The 18,664-nt window shown below is 34.5% G+C and overlaps 1 protein-coding gene across 7 annotated transcripts in view; it reads right to left on the reverse strand.

Moving 5' to 3' along the window:
- LOC110467426 (receptor-type tyrosine-protein phosphatase eta-like) overlaps positions 1-18,664 on the reverse strand; it is a 79,114-nt gene that overhangs the window by 12,676 nt on the left and 47,774 nt on the right. For 4 of the 7 annotated variants that reach the window (XM_021524584.1, XM_021524586.1, XM_021524583.1 and 1 more), the window contains exons 2-10: positions 14,406-14,518; positions 12,583-12,681; positions 9,607-9,702; positions 8,924-9,067; positions 8,151-8,285; positions 7,069-7,189; positions 5,473-5,696; positions 5,166-5,186; positions 2,081-2,134 (exon numbers count right to left, since the gene is read on the reverse strand). In XM_021524584.1, the coding sequence (XP_021380259.1) occupies positions 2,081-2,134; positions 5,166-5,186; positions 5,473-5,696; positions 7,069-7,189; positions 8,151-8,285; positions 8,924-9,067; positions 9,607-9,702; positions 12,583-12,681; positions 14,406-14,475 (964 nt within the window). In that variant the 5' untranslated portion in view covers positions 14,476-14,518. The remainder of the gene's footprint in view (positions 1-2,080; positions 2,135-5,165; positions 5,187-5,472; positions 5,697-7,068; positions 7,190-8,150; positions 8,286-8,923; positions 9,068-9,606; positions 9,703-12,582; positions 12,682-14,405; positions 14,519-18,664) is intronic. The other 3 variants (XM_021524587.1, XM_021524588.1, XM_021524589.1) reach the window with 3 other exon arrangements.

Below are 18,664 nucleotides of genomic sequence, written 5' to 3' on the forward strand. Positions count from 1 at the left end.
AAGGTATAGGTAACTGGTGATCAAACTTACAGTATGTATGTAAGGTATAGGCTACTGGTGATCACACTTACAGTATGTATGTTATGTATAGGTTACAGGTGATCACACTTTCAGTATGTATGTAATGTATAGGTTACTGGGGATCCCACTAACAGTATGTATGTAACGTATAGGTTACAGGTGATCAGACTTACAGTATGTATGTAACGTATAGGTTCCTGGTGATCACACTTACAGTATGTATGAAAGGTATAGGTTACTGGGGATCCCACTTACAGAATGTATGTAAGGTATAGGTTCCTGGGGATCCCAATTACAGTATGTATGTAAGGTATAGGCTCCTGGGGATCCCACTTACAGTATGAATGTAAGGTATAGGTTACTGGTGATCAAACTTACAGTATGTATGTAAGGTATAGGTTCCTGGGGATCCCAATTACAGTATGTATGTAAGGTATAGGTTCCTGGGGATCACACTTACAGTATGTATGTAAGGTATAGGTTACTGGGGATCCCACTTACAGTATGTATGTAAGGTATAGGTTCCTGGGGATCCCACTTACAGTATGTATGTAAGGTATAGGTTACTGGTGATCCCACTAACAGTATGTATGTAAGGTATAGGTTACTGGGGATCCCACTTACAGTATGTATGTAAGGTATGGGTTACTGGTGATCACACTTACAGTATGTATGTAAGGTATAGGTTCCTGGGGATCCCACTTACAGTATGTATGTAAGGTATAGGTTACTGGTGATCACACTTACAGTATGTATGTAATGGATAGGTTACTGGTGATCACACTTACAGTACGTATGTAATGTATAGGTTACTGGTGATCACACTTACAGTCTGTATGTAAGGTATAGGTTACTGGTGATCACATTTACAGTATATATGTAAGGTATAGGTTGCTGGTGATCACACTTACAGTATGTATGTAACGTATAGGTTACTGGTGATCACACTTACAGTCTGTATGTAAGGTATAGGTTACTGGTGATCTCACTTACAGTATGTATGTAAGGTATAGGTTCCTGGGGATCCAACTTACAGTATGTATGTAAGGTATAGGTTACTGGTTATCACACTTACAGTATATATGTAAGGTATAGGTTACTGCTGATCACACTTACAGTATGTATGTAAGGTATAGGTTCCTGGGGACCCCACTTACAGTATGTATGTAAGGTATAGGTTACTGGTTATCACACTTACAGTATATATGTAAGGTATAGGTTACTGCTGATCACACTTACAGTATGTATGTAAGGTATAGGTTACTGGGCATCCCACTTACAGTATGTATGTAAGGTATAGGTTCCTGGGGATCCAACTTACAGTATGTATGTAAGGTATAGGTTCCTGGGGATCCAACTTACAGTATGTATGTAAGGTATAGGTTACTGGGCATCCCACTTACAGTATGTATGTAAGGTATGGGTTACTGGTGATCACACTTACAGTATGTTTGTAATGTATAGGTTACTGGGGATCCCACTTACAGTATGTATGTAAGGTATGGGTTACTGGTGATCACACTTACAGTATGTATGCAAGGTATAGGTTACTGGTGATCACACTTACAGTCTGTATGTAAGGTATAGGTTACTGGTGATCCCACTAACAGTATGTATGTAAGGTATAGGTTTCTGGTGATCACACTTACAGTATGTATGTAATGTATAGGTTACTGGGGATCCCACTAACAGTATGTATGTAAGGTATAGATAGGTTCACTTACATACCAAAATTATGTTCTAGTGGGGATTTAATTTTGCGTTTTTTTGTTATCCACGAAATAAACGAAATTTAATATTCCACTAAAATTTATGTTGTTGTTTTTTGATGATGAGATGATGATGATGATGATGATGATGATGATGATGATGATGATGATGATGATGATGATGATGATGATGATAATGGAAATGATGAGTGTATAATTTGTAAAAACGTGTGCAAGAGAGTGTGAAAATGAAAATACTTGTTTTATATCTATATCATGAAAAATCTTTTGAAATTTGTTTTTTTTATGATTTTACAGTATATAAATAGATGATCTGGGATCGTACTCACCTAGCAGAGGTTGTATTGTAGTAACTAGTGGTTTAACTGTTGTAGTTGTGATTACTGTAGAAAAACAAGCATTAATGAAAGCACCAGTTATGATTAGTGGATTAGCCAATTTTTACAGCTTCCCCTAAAAATGGAGTAAAATCACAAACGACTCAGTTATGAGCTCAACAAATGTTACGCCAATCCCAAGCAATTCCAGCACTAAGGTAATGGTCATTAAACACAAACAAATATGACACAATTATCAATTAAGTCTAACAGACGTCGAAGGACTTATGCTTTAAGATTGCTATCCTACCCTCTTTACATTATACAATCTGTTGTCATTACATTTTGTTGAAATTGAAGTCCAATATACTATTTCCTCAAGTTAACAAGCTAAAGGACTTCAAATCAGGACACTCACGAGTGACTCAATTATCAAGACACTCAGAAATGACTCAATTATCAAGACACTCAGAAATGACTCAAATATCAGGACACTCACAAGTGACTCAATTATCAAGACACTCACAAGTGACTCAATTATCAAGACACTCAGAAATGACTCAAATATCAGGACACTCACAAGTGACTCAATTATCAAGACACTCACAAGTGACTCAATTATCAAGACACTCAGAAATGACTCAAATATCAGGACACTCACAAGTGACTCAATTATCAAGACACTCACAAGTGACTCAATTATCAAGACACTCAGAAATGACTCAAATATCAGGACACTCACAAGTGACTCAATTATCAAGACACTCACAAGTGACTCAATTATCAAGACACTCAGAAATGACTCAAATATCAGGACACTCACAAGTGACTCAATTATCAAGACACTCACAAGTGACTCAATTATCAAGACACTCAGAAATGACTCAAATATCAGGACACGCACAAGTGACTCAATTATCAAGACACTCACAAGTGACTCAATTATCAAGACACTCAGAAGTGACTCAAATATCCAACATAACACATTAAAATGACATATTTTGAGTTGTTCTTTCAAATGAAATCATAAGTTCTTAGAATGTAGGAACAGTTAAGCAAATTCACAGGTTGAAGACACTAAATTTAAGGGTTTAAAATTGGTAGTCTTCATTCTTAATAGGGAGGGTTGGCAAGTATGCAGTCTTCGGTATAGGGATTATTATATACTCGAGAAAAAGTAATCAGACAGGCTTTTTGATACATATACACAACATATAGAAGTAATTCTGCTGTAAGTTCTGATGTAAATCCTTATAGATAATCACTATCCTCTCTGTGATATATAATATACCCACTAAGGATCTTAATCACTAGACTCATGAAGGGAGCATTAAAAGAATCTTTAATTATCCCTCAGAGACTATTTAGAAAGGGTCATGGTTATATAATTCCAAATTTCATTTTGCGTTTTGTTACAGGTTCTGTGATTGGCTCAATATTTAGAAGCACATGTGACCCAAAAAACAGCTGTTTTTTGGGTCACATGTGCTTCTAAATATTGAGCCAATCACAGAACCTGTAACAAAACGCAAAATGAAAGGCTGTTTTTCCAAGGGACCATACATGTACTTTTAAAATTTTCGCTACGCCTGCTCATGTGGTGTGTAAGTAAATTATTCCCCCTTCATACTTGCATGAATACTGGAAAAATCCAGATTCAATCCCTATATATATGTTAAAGAAGATTTTACCAACACTTCACATTATTATATTACCAGTATCATGGCCTGTACATGTTTGTTGTAATTTACATTCAAACATAATGAAATTGACATTGATACCAATCAACAATTTACACCGACGAGCAGTCACAACAAATCATAGGGTTATAGGGTATAATTGTGAAAGTTTCATAGAATTCATAAATATGTATATACTTTTAACTTATATCTAAACTAGCAGTGAAGTATGTCTTAAATGAGTGATAAAAACTATACAAAGAAAATAGGGTTTTGTTGATAGGACTACAAAAATATTAATTTTTATCAAATCTTGTACTTTACTTGGTACTTGACTTGGTATATTGTACTCAACAGTCAACCTGGTACATGTATATTGTACTCAACACTTAACTTGGTATATTGTACGCAACACTCAACTTGGTATATTGTACGCAACACTCAACTTGGTATATTGTACTCAACACTCAACTTGGTATATTGTACGCAACACTCAACTGGGTATATTGTACCCAACATTCATTTTAATCTCAGATTTGTTAGAAATGGTTTGTTATTAGCATTTCGTTTGCAAATGATATATTTGATACTTTCAAAATATTAGGAACCATTAATGTTTGATTATAAAACCACACACACACACACACACATATAAATATATAAGCACCACTTGTACCGTAGCACCATGAACAACACAACATGTGGTATCGCCATCTAACCTAACACCATCACCAACACACCAGCCACCAATGTCAAAATATTTAGTATGAAATTATATATTTTGGTTATTTTTTTTAATCCATATAAGGTAATATATAGTTTTTCACTCCATAGAAGATAATAGATAGTTTTTCAATCCATATAAGGTAATAGGTATATAGTAAAGTAGATCAGAAGTCAAACGCAGTAAGATCAATAAAAAGAATTATCATATACTTGTCTGTGAGATTGGTTGGTTTGCATGTGTGATTCTGCTAGCTGCATGTGCACAGGCTATAAATTCCAAGACCAACTCATATCTGCCCGGCATGTGCCATATCCGTTTTATACTTTTGGTTCAAAACATTTCAGAAAAGTCATGTCTAAATTACACTCGATTTCTGTTATTTGCCAATAATTTTAATGGGTCCAACAATTTAAAACAGTTACAGTGTGTAGTATATGATAAAATAGGCTATGATATGACCATTTCCATATCCCACCCTGTGTTAACCCTCAACCCTAAAATCTGCCCTCAGGCCTCTAGCTGGCCCTTGGGCGTATATGGTGTTCTCGGGTTGATACAGGGTAGGATACTGAAATGGTCATATGATAATCTTTAATTAAGATTAGGATGAGAAAGACCTTAATAGCAATTAAAAGATATGATTTTTTTTCTAAATATATCTACTTAATAAATAGATTTTCACATATCTTACCGATGTCAGATGTCACATTATCTGAACAAACAGTGTATCATAGGTATTTACAAATTTTTAAATATTCTAGATAAAGTTTTCTTAAAAAGTCATCAAAAGACTTTTTCTAATTTATACTTAAATGCATTTCATATAGAGAAAAAAATTGTGATAAAAGATCCATATGTGTGTTTTTCGAACAAATGTACCTGTCAAAATATTGATTTGAAACTCCTACTCAGAAAGTAACTTAAGGAATTTAGAGTAAATCCTTTAATTTTAAATTTAAATGACTAAAATGTAAGGATTAAACTTTTGCTAGACTTACCAATACATTTCATTGTATAGAAATCTGTTTCAAACCCCACGATTTTTTCGCTAGAGGGTTTTGTTCCGTCTTTCCCGATAACGTCCACACGAAACTTGTATTTAGAATCAGGGTTAAGTCCTGTGAAGCTGTGAGTGTAGGTGACAGTGGTCGTGTCGCCATTAGGTGTGTTCAGGAGGCTGTACCACGCAGTGTCTGACACATTATCACTCCGGTACAATAATCTAAAACATATTAGATCATATTAAACATGAGAAGAGATATTTCAAACCATGCAAATACTTGGTTACTAAGTACTAGATTTCAGCAGTTAGAAAAATGACTTTTTATTTGTTTCTGCACATCAATGAATTTATTATAAGTTTGGAAATTGGTTTTATCAAATTTGTTCACAGAACTTTGTGAAAAGATCGTTAAGTAGCCCTTCGTCAAATGTGGCGACGGTCGCAAATTTGGAGCAGCTATTTCAACGACCGTTTGGTATATTTTGGTCGCTAAAATGTATCAAATGTGGTCGTTAATCGTAATCTTTAAGGTCAGTATTGGGTGGTTGCTAACACAGTTAAATTACATAGTAAAAACGGTTGGGAGGAATAAAAAGTGGTCACATAAAACAGATGGTCGTTTAATACAGATGGTCGCTTGGGCAGATTAGACTAAATTGTATGTTAATTCTGGTTTACTTTGTTAAGGCAGAATTTATTCACAACATCAGAACAGAAAATTTGTTCACACTGTCATTATTTTGTGATGTGTATTTGATTTCAATTTTGAATGGGATTTTTTTTTTGTGTTTTGCCTTTTTTTTTAAAGTTTACCAGGTAGCTAAAATATCAGCAATATCAGAAACAGTTATTCCACTTTGGAAATTAAACATTTTAAATTCAATAAATGATACATGTTTGGCACAGTTTTTTACAATCATTTGACTAGAAATACATTTCATGTTAATTTATCAAATATAAACAATCACACATGCAAATCTCTCATAAGAAATACAAGGTTTTAACCAGAGATTTGTTTTATGTGAAAAAAAATGTATGTCTCCCCTTTAATAGTTAAAAAGTTAGAGCTCTGACAAGATATTCCTAACAAATTAGCACATATTTGACCTTTGACCTTGGGGTCAATGTCACAATGACCTAATGACAGTGCACTGCACATCGTCTATGGGTGATGCAGGTATACTGCAAGTTTCATCAAGAATATCTTGAACAGTTCAAAAGTGACGGCCCGGACAAGATCATATAAGAAGAACCAGAAGAACCAGTACTAATACAATATGTCTCCCTTCATACGAAGGGGAGACATAATTAAGCACAAGGCCTTAAAATAGCTAGTAGTTGATTTCATTTAATCAATTATGAAAATCCATGCAAATATGTGATTTGAAGAACAATCGCAAAAACAAATACATTATGTTGTATTCCCAAAATTAACCATTATGTTAACTTGATGGAGTAGTTCCTGTGTTAGGTAATCTGAGAGGTCCTTTACCTCAAATCAATCAATTAACATTAAGTTGTAGAACACATATATCAGCTTGGGAGTAATTTGGAATATTTTTCCTGAACAAAATTTGAAACGCCAACTCACTGGTAGTTGTAGATTGGACCTTGACCATTGTCCACACTCTCATCCCACGCCTGCCAGGTGACGGTGACGTTACCACATTCGTTCCCAGTAATGGTTGGTGGTATCCTTAACCGAGGTAACTCTGATAATAATAAACATAAAAGTAAAATATTTAAGGGTATGACAAGGGGAGAAAACTGATTGAAGTATGAGTTGGTGTACTGTAGTAAGTAATAATTACATATAAGATGGAATTTTCAATAAAGGTGGGGTCTGCTCCAATGCTAAAATTCCTATATGGTTGGCTATGCGGCGATTTTTTCATATTTTGCAACAATTTTGCCAGACTGAGACAGTATTGAAAATGATGGTCTCAGCTTCCTAGGGTCTGATTTGGCCAAATTGGAGCTCGTTGAAGTACTCCTGCTCAGAACATGAAGTTGTACTTACCCAAGAGCCTGTAAAATCAACATTTTAGTCTAAAGCTGATTTTGTCCACAATATTTTGCAGCAGCCTCCACTTTTATCATGATACATAAACATGAAAATGAAAAGGTTTTGGGTCACCTGCCCAACCACTGGTTTTTTTTTTGGGCACTCAAATTTCCTCCCACATTAAAACCAACTGTACCCTTACATACAGGCCAACAGGAGTTATTAATATGAATTGGAAACAAGTTCTTTCATAATTGTTGTAAAATAAAGGAATTAAAAAAAAAATGTGCAAAAATGAATTTCTTTGTGAGAATATGTGACCTTACATGTACAGGAGAATTTCAAAAAGACAAAAATATACAGTTTTTGTCTATACTAGACAAGTGAACCAATATTTCTTTATGATTTGGTATTCTAGCAAAATCTATCTAGCTCTTCTTAGTATATATACAGACTGCTCCAGTACCATTAAGTAATGACCCGGTTTTGATATTCTTTGAATAATTTCTTTAGGTGCGGAATAAATGACAAGAAAAGATTTTTTTTCAATTCAGCTAGGTTGAGCGATAGTGTGAATTACATCTGCAAGAAAACCCTAGTTTTCTGTAATAGATGTATATCCCATAGATTGGAACGGTGAATGCTTCCATGTAGGTACGTGTACTGACCTACTTGACAGCCTGGGCCAGCGAACCCCTCCGCACACCGAGCACTGGCACATTGACCATTCTGGACATTACAGGTGTCGTTGACCGGACAATGGCAGTCGAATTTACAGTTTTTCCCGTACTGGTTCACACATTCTACGATAGATAAAAAACATGTTTGTAATTCAATACAGATCAAGACTGTACAGCGTGTAACACAATCTCTTTTTGTCACCTTCTAGTCTCAAGTGGCGTCATGAAAAATCATCAATGCTGGCTATATCAGTACATTTGTATTTCATTATTGCTATGTTTCTGTATTTTCTATTGAGGGAGATTCTCAACCACATTATATAACTTTTGACACATACAGAATATTGCCATAGACATCTCTATTATTTTCAAAATCAGTTCATTGTCTATAAAAGGTAAAGCTAACAAATTTTATCATTCTGTCAAATACTTTGTATGTGACCATTATTTATGAATCTCAAGTATATCTTTTATACTTTTTGAATTTGCATATAGTCATGAAGTTTCCATGCAATCAATGAAAAATTTGAAAGGTTGGCAAATATGAGTGTCAGCACTATAATTTAATCCAAAGTTGTACAGATTCCAAGTAGGCGAAACAGTTCGATATTGTTTGGTTTGTAACACATATTTTTGAAATCTTAGGTGTTCCCTTTTTTTTTTTTTTTATAACAAAAGCCCATTATGAAATGAATCTCAGGTTTCTAGTATTTTTTTCAATGATTTGCCTATGAATCCTAAGTAACTTTGAGCTGACTGACCTGTTTGACATAAGGGCGGGTCCTTGTATCCCCACTCACACTCGAAGAATCTACAGGCTCCGTCTACATTGGAACAGCCCCCAGTGTCAGGTAGGCAGTGACATTCTCCGGTACAGTTGACACCGAAACTTCCCTCCAGACACTCTGGCAGTAGCAAACATAAACAAATGGCAGAAATAAAAACAAAAAAAGGGTATAAATCGAATCCAAAAATTACTGTCATTTAGCATTGAGAAGAACATATTTAGTGTTAAACCTCTTGCTAAACTGTGATCTTACTGACAAGAGACATCAAATTTGAGCTTTAGCCTATCTCTAGGCCTGATTGGTTAAAATTCTGGACTACTTTACCTTTTTTCTAAGAACATAAAGGCACCTCTGGACTTATCACCAGACAAATATGGTACATCTTCATGAGAGAAGTATTTTCAACAAATTTAATCAGAACTTCTGGATTTTTTTTATAAAAGTAATTTATCTACTAGCTATTTGGAAAGAATAATTAAATGATGTATTCTTAGCTAATTAATGATTTATTTATTACTTGTGACTGAGGCTACAGCTTTGGTTATTGGTGAGATAGACCTCTGGTTGACCTGAAACCAGACTGTTCTGATTCAAAATGACTGCCATGATAAGTAGTACACTGACAAACATTTCTGAAAAAGGATTGTCTCCCTTACCTTGACAAGCAGTTCCAGTCAGTAAGAATCCTGGCTGACAGCGACTACACTGGGTGATACCTGGGCCATCACAATCTGTGCATGCTGGATGACAACCTGTGAAAATATTAATTCTATGATTATGTGCACGTGGAGTACCCGTTTTTTTTAAGAAACTTTTTTTATAGGAGACGCGGTAGTCTAGTGGTTCAGGACGCCGGGCTCATGACCAAAGGATTGCAGGTTCGAGTCACGACACGGCACTATGTTGCATCTTTGAGCATGATACTTTACTCCGCTTGTTCCAGTCTACTCAGCTGTAAAAGAGTACGTAGTTGGGCAGTGCTAGAATTGTTGAATGCTAGCTGTAAGCGCCGAAATGGCACCACCGGCATATACGCTCCCTAGAGAGTTGAGAAAGATATTGGCAAGTTGCAAAGGCCCTATAACCATGGATAATAATTTGTGAACTGCTTTGAGACAACCTAACAACTAGGTTATGATAAAGCGGTATATACTTAAGGATTGACCTTCATTTTGACTGCGTATACGGTAGTTACGAACGCATTTGGCAACGAACATATATGTTCGTTGCCAACTGCGTTCACACTACCGTATACCCAGTCAAACTAAAGATCAATTCTTATATTTACATATTTTCCTACTATGATGGTACACTCAGAATAAAGCTAACTCCAATACATTTGCTTTTATAATGGTACAAAACCTCCATAACGTGCGTAAATCCAAACAAATGAACAGCATACAGCCTGCGAGCAGCGATGGATCTCCAACGTTACCATTATGACGTCACAATGTAAATTATGTCATCAATAGGAAACAATGGTCTCCAAGGAATCTCACTGCGTATATGGTTATTTATACGCAGTCACGGTTTACACAGCTTCAATGGGAGCGAATGTAAATATTCATTATTATTTAATTTACGTTATCAATTTTTTTTTATAATGCAGCAAATATTTCAAATTTAACTGCATCACAACTCCAATGCTAACGCATTGTACAATCCGTTGGTGATGGAGATGGGAAATCTCAATCTGACAGGTATAGTACATGTAATGACATTTTGATATTTGGAAAGATTCTGTTTGAAACCCTTTGATAATTGTTCCCTTGTTCTTTGCCCTTTGCTAATATAATTGATAGGTCTTAACTTACATTACCAGCTATATTGGAGAATCTCTACATCTGGTGGTTCTTACCTTACACCCACATCATAAAGTTCTTTGGTGGTTCTTACCTTATACCCACATCAGAAAGTTCTTTAGTGGTTCTTACCTTACACCCACATCAGAAAGTTCTTTGGTGGTTCTTAACTTAATACACCCACATCATAAAGTTCTTTGGTGGTTCTTAACTTAATACAACCACATCATAAAGTTCTTTGATGGTTCTGAACTTGCTATGAAAGTTGCTGTATTAGCGATATCAGAAATCTATTCAACATTGGTTGTTACATGCTTAATGTCAGGTTCAATGGAAAGATCCTTGATGATTTTAACAACTTTTGTCGATTATGTTAAATCATTAAGATATTTGACGGTACAAAATTTATCTTTACAGTCATATAAGATTTTAATAAACTTGATTTTTCAACTATTGCTCTTTAACGGTTCATAAATTGCTTTAATTGTCAAGTTATAATTTTCAAAAGATGGCTGATGATCAGTTTTGATGTTTTCCCCCCAAAAAATACCTAACCATTTTAACTGTGGGTACAAAAGGACATTTTGAGTACAATAGATTGTTTGGTGAAAGTTTAGAACTTATCGTATTTACAATTCTGTAAGTATATCTTATTTTGACTTAACAAACGACCGATTGTTATAGGATGTGATTCTATCTTTATAGAATAAGCTGAACAAAGCGCTATTCATGAAGCAGAAGAAATATATTATAAATGTAGCTTTTTATAAGCAGACATCAAAATGTTCTAGGATGATGAAATATTAAAATTACTGACAATCTGAACAGAGTTCATCTGAATTCTAAGCAGGTTTTGTAAAGAATAATCAGACGTTTTCAGGTTAAAGAATCTATAAATCAAATGACATTTTGTTTTTATATTTTTTTTCTAATTGAAAAAGATTGCATTGGGCTATAGGTGAATGACTCACAAGTCCTTGGAGCCAATATCTACTAGTTTAAAAAAAACCTGTGTTAGTTTTGAAATCTGAACGTCACAGTCTGAACCAATAACAAACAACATCAAATCAACAGAAAAAACAGTGACATAAAACACTTGTATCAGCAATGTTTGTCCACTTATAAGTAACTACAATATCTCAAGACCGACTGGGCCCTTTGTCAAGCTTTGACTGAGTGAGCGTTTTGTATTGTTTACCTGTATAAATTATCTGACGAAATTGTATATTTCATATGTCACTCGACCTGGGACATTTCGCGATCCCTATCAAAAGATCTAGAGATCTAGAGTGTATACACACTGTGTTGAGTAGGTGTGTCAAATTGATGAATCATTATATATTGACTTTATCAATTGTAGCTATTTTTTTGTATTTCTAAGTCCGCATAGTAGAACCAAAAACGAAAGCAAGATATTTCAAAAAGTATATACAAGATGTAACTTGGGTAAACATTATCACTGCATCAGTTAGCAATCTGATTAATGATGTAATTTCTTCACTTTTTCCGTTTGTTTTTTAGCCTAATACAACAATGTCAGCTGATCAGTGAGGAACTGTGAACTTGAGAACTGAGAGAAAAACACAAACAATTAATGCAGTTGCATGTCTACATCTCGGCAATAATGCCAACATGTATACAAGTAGGACTATATATGTCTGACCAAGAGTTGTCTCCCTCTGTGGGCTGAGACGGCGACAAAGAATGTAATTTCACATTAATTAAATAAAAAACAACAACACTTTATTGATATTTCTCAATATATTTAAGTGCAAAAGATCTTAGGAAATAACGGTTCCTCGGCAGTCAACCCCATAATTATTTACTTACCGCGACATTCAGTGATACCTGGGGTACCAGTGGAAGTGTCTGCTGGGGTGGAGAAGCAGTATTTTTCTTTACCACATGTGGGGTTACATGTCTGGGCACCTTTAAAACATTAACATCCTTATATTTAAGAAAATAAATATAAACTTTAAGCAGATCTATACAATTAATATATATCTTTAACAAATGTATATAAAGTTAAATAAGATCTATTAGGATATAAGCATTTTTATAACAACTTATTTCATACAAGAAAAAACTATTTATTAATTTGTAATTCAGAAATCCTTTTCCATATGTAAATTTAATGATAAACTATCGGTAAAAGTAGGTTGTAATCGTAATATCTTTACATGTATACAGAGTATATGTAATGACTAATTTTAGAATAACAAGCAAGATGGTCAACATATTGTATACATCATTTCGGAGGGCCCAGAGTCATTTTCTATTGGATTTTCTAGTCCTACTCAGGTAAATTGTGTCGCACACAAAACAATCGATATTATTTTATAGCCACAGATATAGGCTGTTACCCTCATTATCATGGTAATTGATGATTCCTAGGATATTGATTTTAACTCCAGCACAAATACTGCTTCTCAGTCATTGTGTAGAACTTGAGTTTTATTCCATTTCAAGTGCACAGTTTTATTATCTAATGGTAATTTCCCTGTCCATTTTATATCCTTTCAGATGTGATAACTGATAATGAAACATTATTTAAATTTTTAATGTGCATGTACAAACATGATATGTATGGTTTATAAACAAGAATCCGTGGTAATGACAAAATTATTAGATTGATGATTTAATTTTATATTTTTTTGCTAACTCATAATTATAGCTTATTCGGTACATATCTCCTCTTTTTTATAAATAACAATCATAAACATCAGCCACAGTTATCTCCCCTTTGTATACTGCAGGTGTATGGGGACCTGTGGATAAAGACCACTCAAAAGAACAGTGGTCCCAGTAGATATAGGCAGGTACAGTGTAATATATGTACAGATAGGGGAGGTTGTAATGAACATATCTAAGCTATAGACAGGTATTATACACATTGTATATAGGTGGTATATTGATGATTTAATATTTTTTGTTGAGCTTATTCACAACCATAATATTTTTTTTGCTCTTAAAAAACACATATAATTTGCTAGACAAATAGTATGTATAGACAGGTGGTATCTATAGACACTAACACAGGTGTTGGTATAGACAGGTGGTAGCTATAGACACTAACACAGGTGTTAATATAGACAGGTGGTAGCTATAGACACTAACACAGGTGTTGGTATAGACAGGTGGTATCTATAGATACTAACACAGGTGTTGGTATAGACAGGTGGTAGCTATAGACAGGTGGTATCTATAGACACTAACACAGGTGTTGGTATAGACAGGTGGTAGCTATATAGAGTTGGTTTGTATAGAGATGGTAGCTATAGACAGGAGGCAATTTAATATTTCATAAGCAAAATTGTTTTGAACATTTCACCACCATTGTTAATTATATATAAACAAATGTATCACTAGCAATAAATCAGTGAAGGTGACTAGAAAGTTGTGTTTAGCTAACATATGTTTCAGGACTGTTATTTGTAGGGAACATGAATCTTCACAGCAGTCTTATGAATACTTCATGTTTATGTTGTATGAATACAGGTAAAGCTGACATTTTATGCTTTTATGTCCAGAGCTCAGAGTGCAACTTTCACACTACCATGCTTTAACAATGAGTTCCCATTAATTAGTAAAGTATCTATATATATACAAGCTTTTCCCTCCCTTTATCTGGACACAGGCAGTATAATACTTACTGACGGAGGTGAAACTCAGTAGAACCAAAACCCCCCCAGCCAGAAATAGGATCAGTCGTCGGGGTAACATCAACAGGCCTGTCACTCTCGTTATCCTCTAAGAGACTTCAAGTCTGTCAAAAAACAAGAATGATTTCACAATTAGATATTTTATTAATACATGTACACTGGAAAACAATTATGACTTGAAATATAGAAGTATTATTACATAAAAAACAAAACACAAAGACTATAATTCGCGAGCGCTTTCGGCTCTTCAGGCGATTTGAAGGCCTGAAGAGCCCCAAGATGGGCGAAAGCGCTAGCAAACTATAGTCTTCGTGTTGTTGTTTTTTATACATTTTTACCGTCACATGGACATGTAAAAGTATTATTGTATATGTTATCATCATTAAAAAAAAACCAGCAGATATACAGAGCTTAAGTTATAGTGTGAAACCTGCCTAAACTACAACCCATCTATACAGACCATCTGTGTATTAAGACTTGTTCTTTATATGCAGGTTTTACTGAAGTCCCTGTGATAAATTTCATACGGAGCTAACATTTTGTCTCAGGTGTGAAATCTCGTAGAGTTTAGTCTACTCTATAATACTGTGAAGGACTGAATGTCATGCATTGCCATAGGATCTTCTATATATTTTGTCACTTTGAAATAAAACTATGATCAGTCCTTTCACTTAGTGCCTCAGACGGAGTAAACATTTATGGCCCTTAATCAGGGCGTTTGTCTGCGTGGGCCATGTTTTTATTACAAAGGGTCTTATCAAATTGCTATGAGGCCAATTTTGTAGTTAAATCCCTATCATAATTGTTTAAAGGGACACAACATTTCTCTCCAGATTTGTATACATGCACTTCAGAATTCCCTTATCTTACAGACAAGTTACCTATACTGTATATCTTTAACTTTTCTGTACTCCAGGTCCAAGTAAATTTTTCTATATATAAATCAGAGCGGTGTGTCCATTTCCTTCAATGCAGTTTATAATGAATGGATTATGTAGACCCAACTATGAATTTGAAGTAACTTATAGATATGATTTTCTATTGAGATTTGTTCATCGATGTAAAAGGGGCTATATACAGCAAGAGGTCAAATTACATTAATTGCTAACCTGTATTTTTCTAGAAATTAATTCTGTATAATATTTCAATGATATCTCCAAAAAATCAATTGTCAGCCAATTAGCAGTATTGAATTACCTTTGTCAAACTTTGTTTGGCAAAGTAACCTTGCTTTAACCATGACCAAACATGGCCATATTTTACAGGGGTTTTAATCCATCTCACCACTATGACCTTGAAGGTAAGGTCAAGGTAATTAATTTGAACAAACAAGATAACCCATCACTGTACTGAAGCAAGCTTAGGGAAAATATGACAGTTATAGGGGGTATGTCTCCTGGTTCCTTTGGATTTTTTACACACCTCTTGACCTCTCTATGATCCTGAAGGATCCCTGTGACCATATATTGCTCTATCAATGTGTACAGGACAGAGAAAATTCACCATTACGACTGATATTCTAGAAATCACACAAGTCATGTAAATAATTTGTTCATTAGGAATGAGTGCATGGTCACAAAGTTAGCAAAATGTTTTGCGTGGATGACTTTGAATATCAGGCTTATTGCAATATATATAATTTACTCACTACCACTACTCACAACACAGTGCTGTAACGCGACTTGAACCCCCAACCCTTCGGTCACGAGCCCGACATCCTACCACTAGACTACCGTGCCTGACCTAATAATCAAGGCCCTTGCTAATTGTGCCCCCTCCATTATGTGACGGAGGACTAAAACAATTACCGATCCTGTCCCTTCAGTTATTTGACACATTAGACAGAACGCAGTAATGTCATCAGTTATACCCGTTTATCTGTAAGTGTTATTGATTTTGTTCACACCATGTCTGCAGGGGGTTTATAATACCTGGAATGTGGGGAATAGTTTGGAATATTGATTCAGAATAGACCTCTACAGCAAGGAAAAGATCATAAATCAGGCGCCCTGTAGCTGTGACAAAACAAATCAATGGAAGCGCAATGCATAATCTCTAATCCATTCCTTACCTGGTGAGATTTCTAGGAAATAAAAAAATGTATAAATTTTTTATCAAAATCTATACCCAACAAATGTATGATATCAATTCTGAATGAAGAATCCTTATTTAATTGATAATTTGTTTTGTTTTATCACCGTATTACAATGAATTTTTGTAACTGACTATTTTCAGAACTATATATAGATATTAACATTAGGTTAAAGTAAAAAATTAACACAGATGATGAAATGTTAATATTTGAATTGTACTGTGTAGAGTAATATATATATGTAATATAGTAACTTTTAAGTTATAGTTCGGATTAAATGAGATATTTGATTGTTGTGTTTTGGTGACAAAGAAACACTGATAATGTTTCATGTGTGAAGCAATCATGCAAAATTGATTACATGTATTGATTAAGAGGTTGTCACATAAATATAGCCAAGTTATAATTCAGCACTCACTTCAGCTGCCTGCACAGGATAACGAAGATTATTTTTGATTACACACAACTTAATATTTGGTCTATTTTCATACCCTATTTTATTCATCTTTGAAATTGGCAATGGGATCCACAGAAAAAAAAATATGTATGAAAATATAAATAAGAAATGGACATACCTCTGTCCCTTTAGTGATATTTATCAATTCATAAGGGAGATCATTTTGCATTGTTTTCGAAGAATTTTGTGAAAAACATGTAAATAATCAAACAAACAAAAACAAAAAAGCAACAAAAATCAAATATATGTGTGTTGAAGTTGGAAGAAAATTATTTAAATGAAATGCAAACATGCACAAAAAAATGAAAATATAAATAATTTGTTAAATTATCTCCCTTTACAGTGCTAACATTACAACCATTGAAAGCAACTGTTTGAGATATGAATTTCATGTGGTGATATAAAAATGCAAATTACAGTTAAGGGTACATCACTGCATCAGTTATAATCACAAAGAAGAGTTCCACCTAGAGTTTTTGACTCAAGTATTTTCCCTTCTATATACAGAAGATGAAGTGATCAAAATGAGTTTTTCTGGTTTAGGAGTCACTTCCCCTGTCAAGTGTTTCATTTGTGAGCCCTAAATTGGACACTAATTTTGATGCTGTACTTTCAATACCTCCTCTATGGCAACATTGATAAAGTGTTGGGCTAAGGCTCAGCAATGGGTAGATACAGAGCTTGAGGTTGAACATTGCAATTTTTCTTTTTTTCCTCAAACAGTCAAATTTCCAACAAATACATTTTTTTCAAAATGCTTGGTAACATGATTTTTAGGAAATATTTCTTATGAAAATGACTTCAACAAATACGTATCACATATTGGTGGCATTTGTAATAATAAAATTGTTCTTAACCCTTTCACCCCTATGTAACTTTAGTAGACTCTACCATGCATTGATCTGGGTGAGTCCATTGGGAGGTTACGTGTGACACATATGGTGAAGATCCAGTCAATGGCAGATATGTATACAGCTATCAATTTTAATAACAAAATCTTTAAGGATGAATAGAAGAATTAAGTCTGGACAAGAATTATTTTGCCTTTGACCTTTTGCCATGCTAGGATCTTTGATGCAGTCTCTAGTCATGACAATGAACTCTCATTACACAATCATGAGGCGATCAGAAGTACGGGCTGGACAAGGTGTTCCCCTGTACCACTGCCATTAACTCATTCACCCCTGAACTTTCATAATGAACTATTCCAACCTTTCAATCGAAAGAGTTCAAATGTGTCTTCAGGGGTGAATGAGTTAAACTGTAAGTTTTTGAAACTGACTTAATCTTTGGTAAATCATTTCTGAAAAAAATCACCATACCTTGCAGTGTCTTTTATGAGAAATAATAATGATGAAATCAACAAAAAATTTTCAACAAGTGTTCTAAGTGAAAATAAATCAGCGGGGCTAAGACGGGATTCGAACACTGGACTTCAGATTGTTATACTATCGCTCTAACCAATTGAGCTACCTGGTCAACAGAAGTGTCCTGGCCTAATTGTGCTACAGTTTTATCCAAACGAAAGTTAAAGGGAGTCTACTGTATTTACAGTGCAATGGGACAGGGATCCTTAATTAACAAAAACTGACGCTATAACGAATCATATCCCATGATTGAATGGACAGACAAACAAACAACGTGATATATACTACCACTAAATCAAATGCTTTTTATATTATTAATGGAACTGAATAATGA

The sequence above is a fragment of the Mizuhopecten yessoensis genome, unplaced genomic scaffold, assembly GCF_002113885.1.
Source record: "Mizuhopecten yessoensis strain PY_sf001 unplaced genomic scaffold, ASM211388v2 scaffold11173, whole genome shotgun sequence".
Lineage (NCBI taxonomy): Eukaryota > Metazoa > Mollusca > Bivalvia > Pectinida > Pectinidae > Mizuhopecten > Mizuhopecten yessoensis.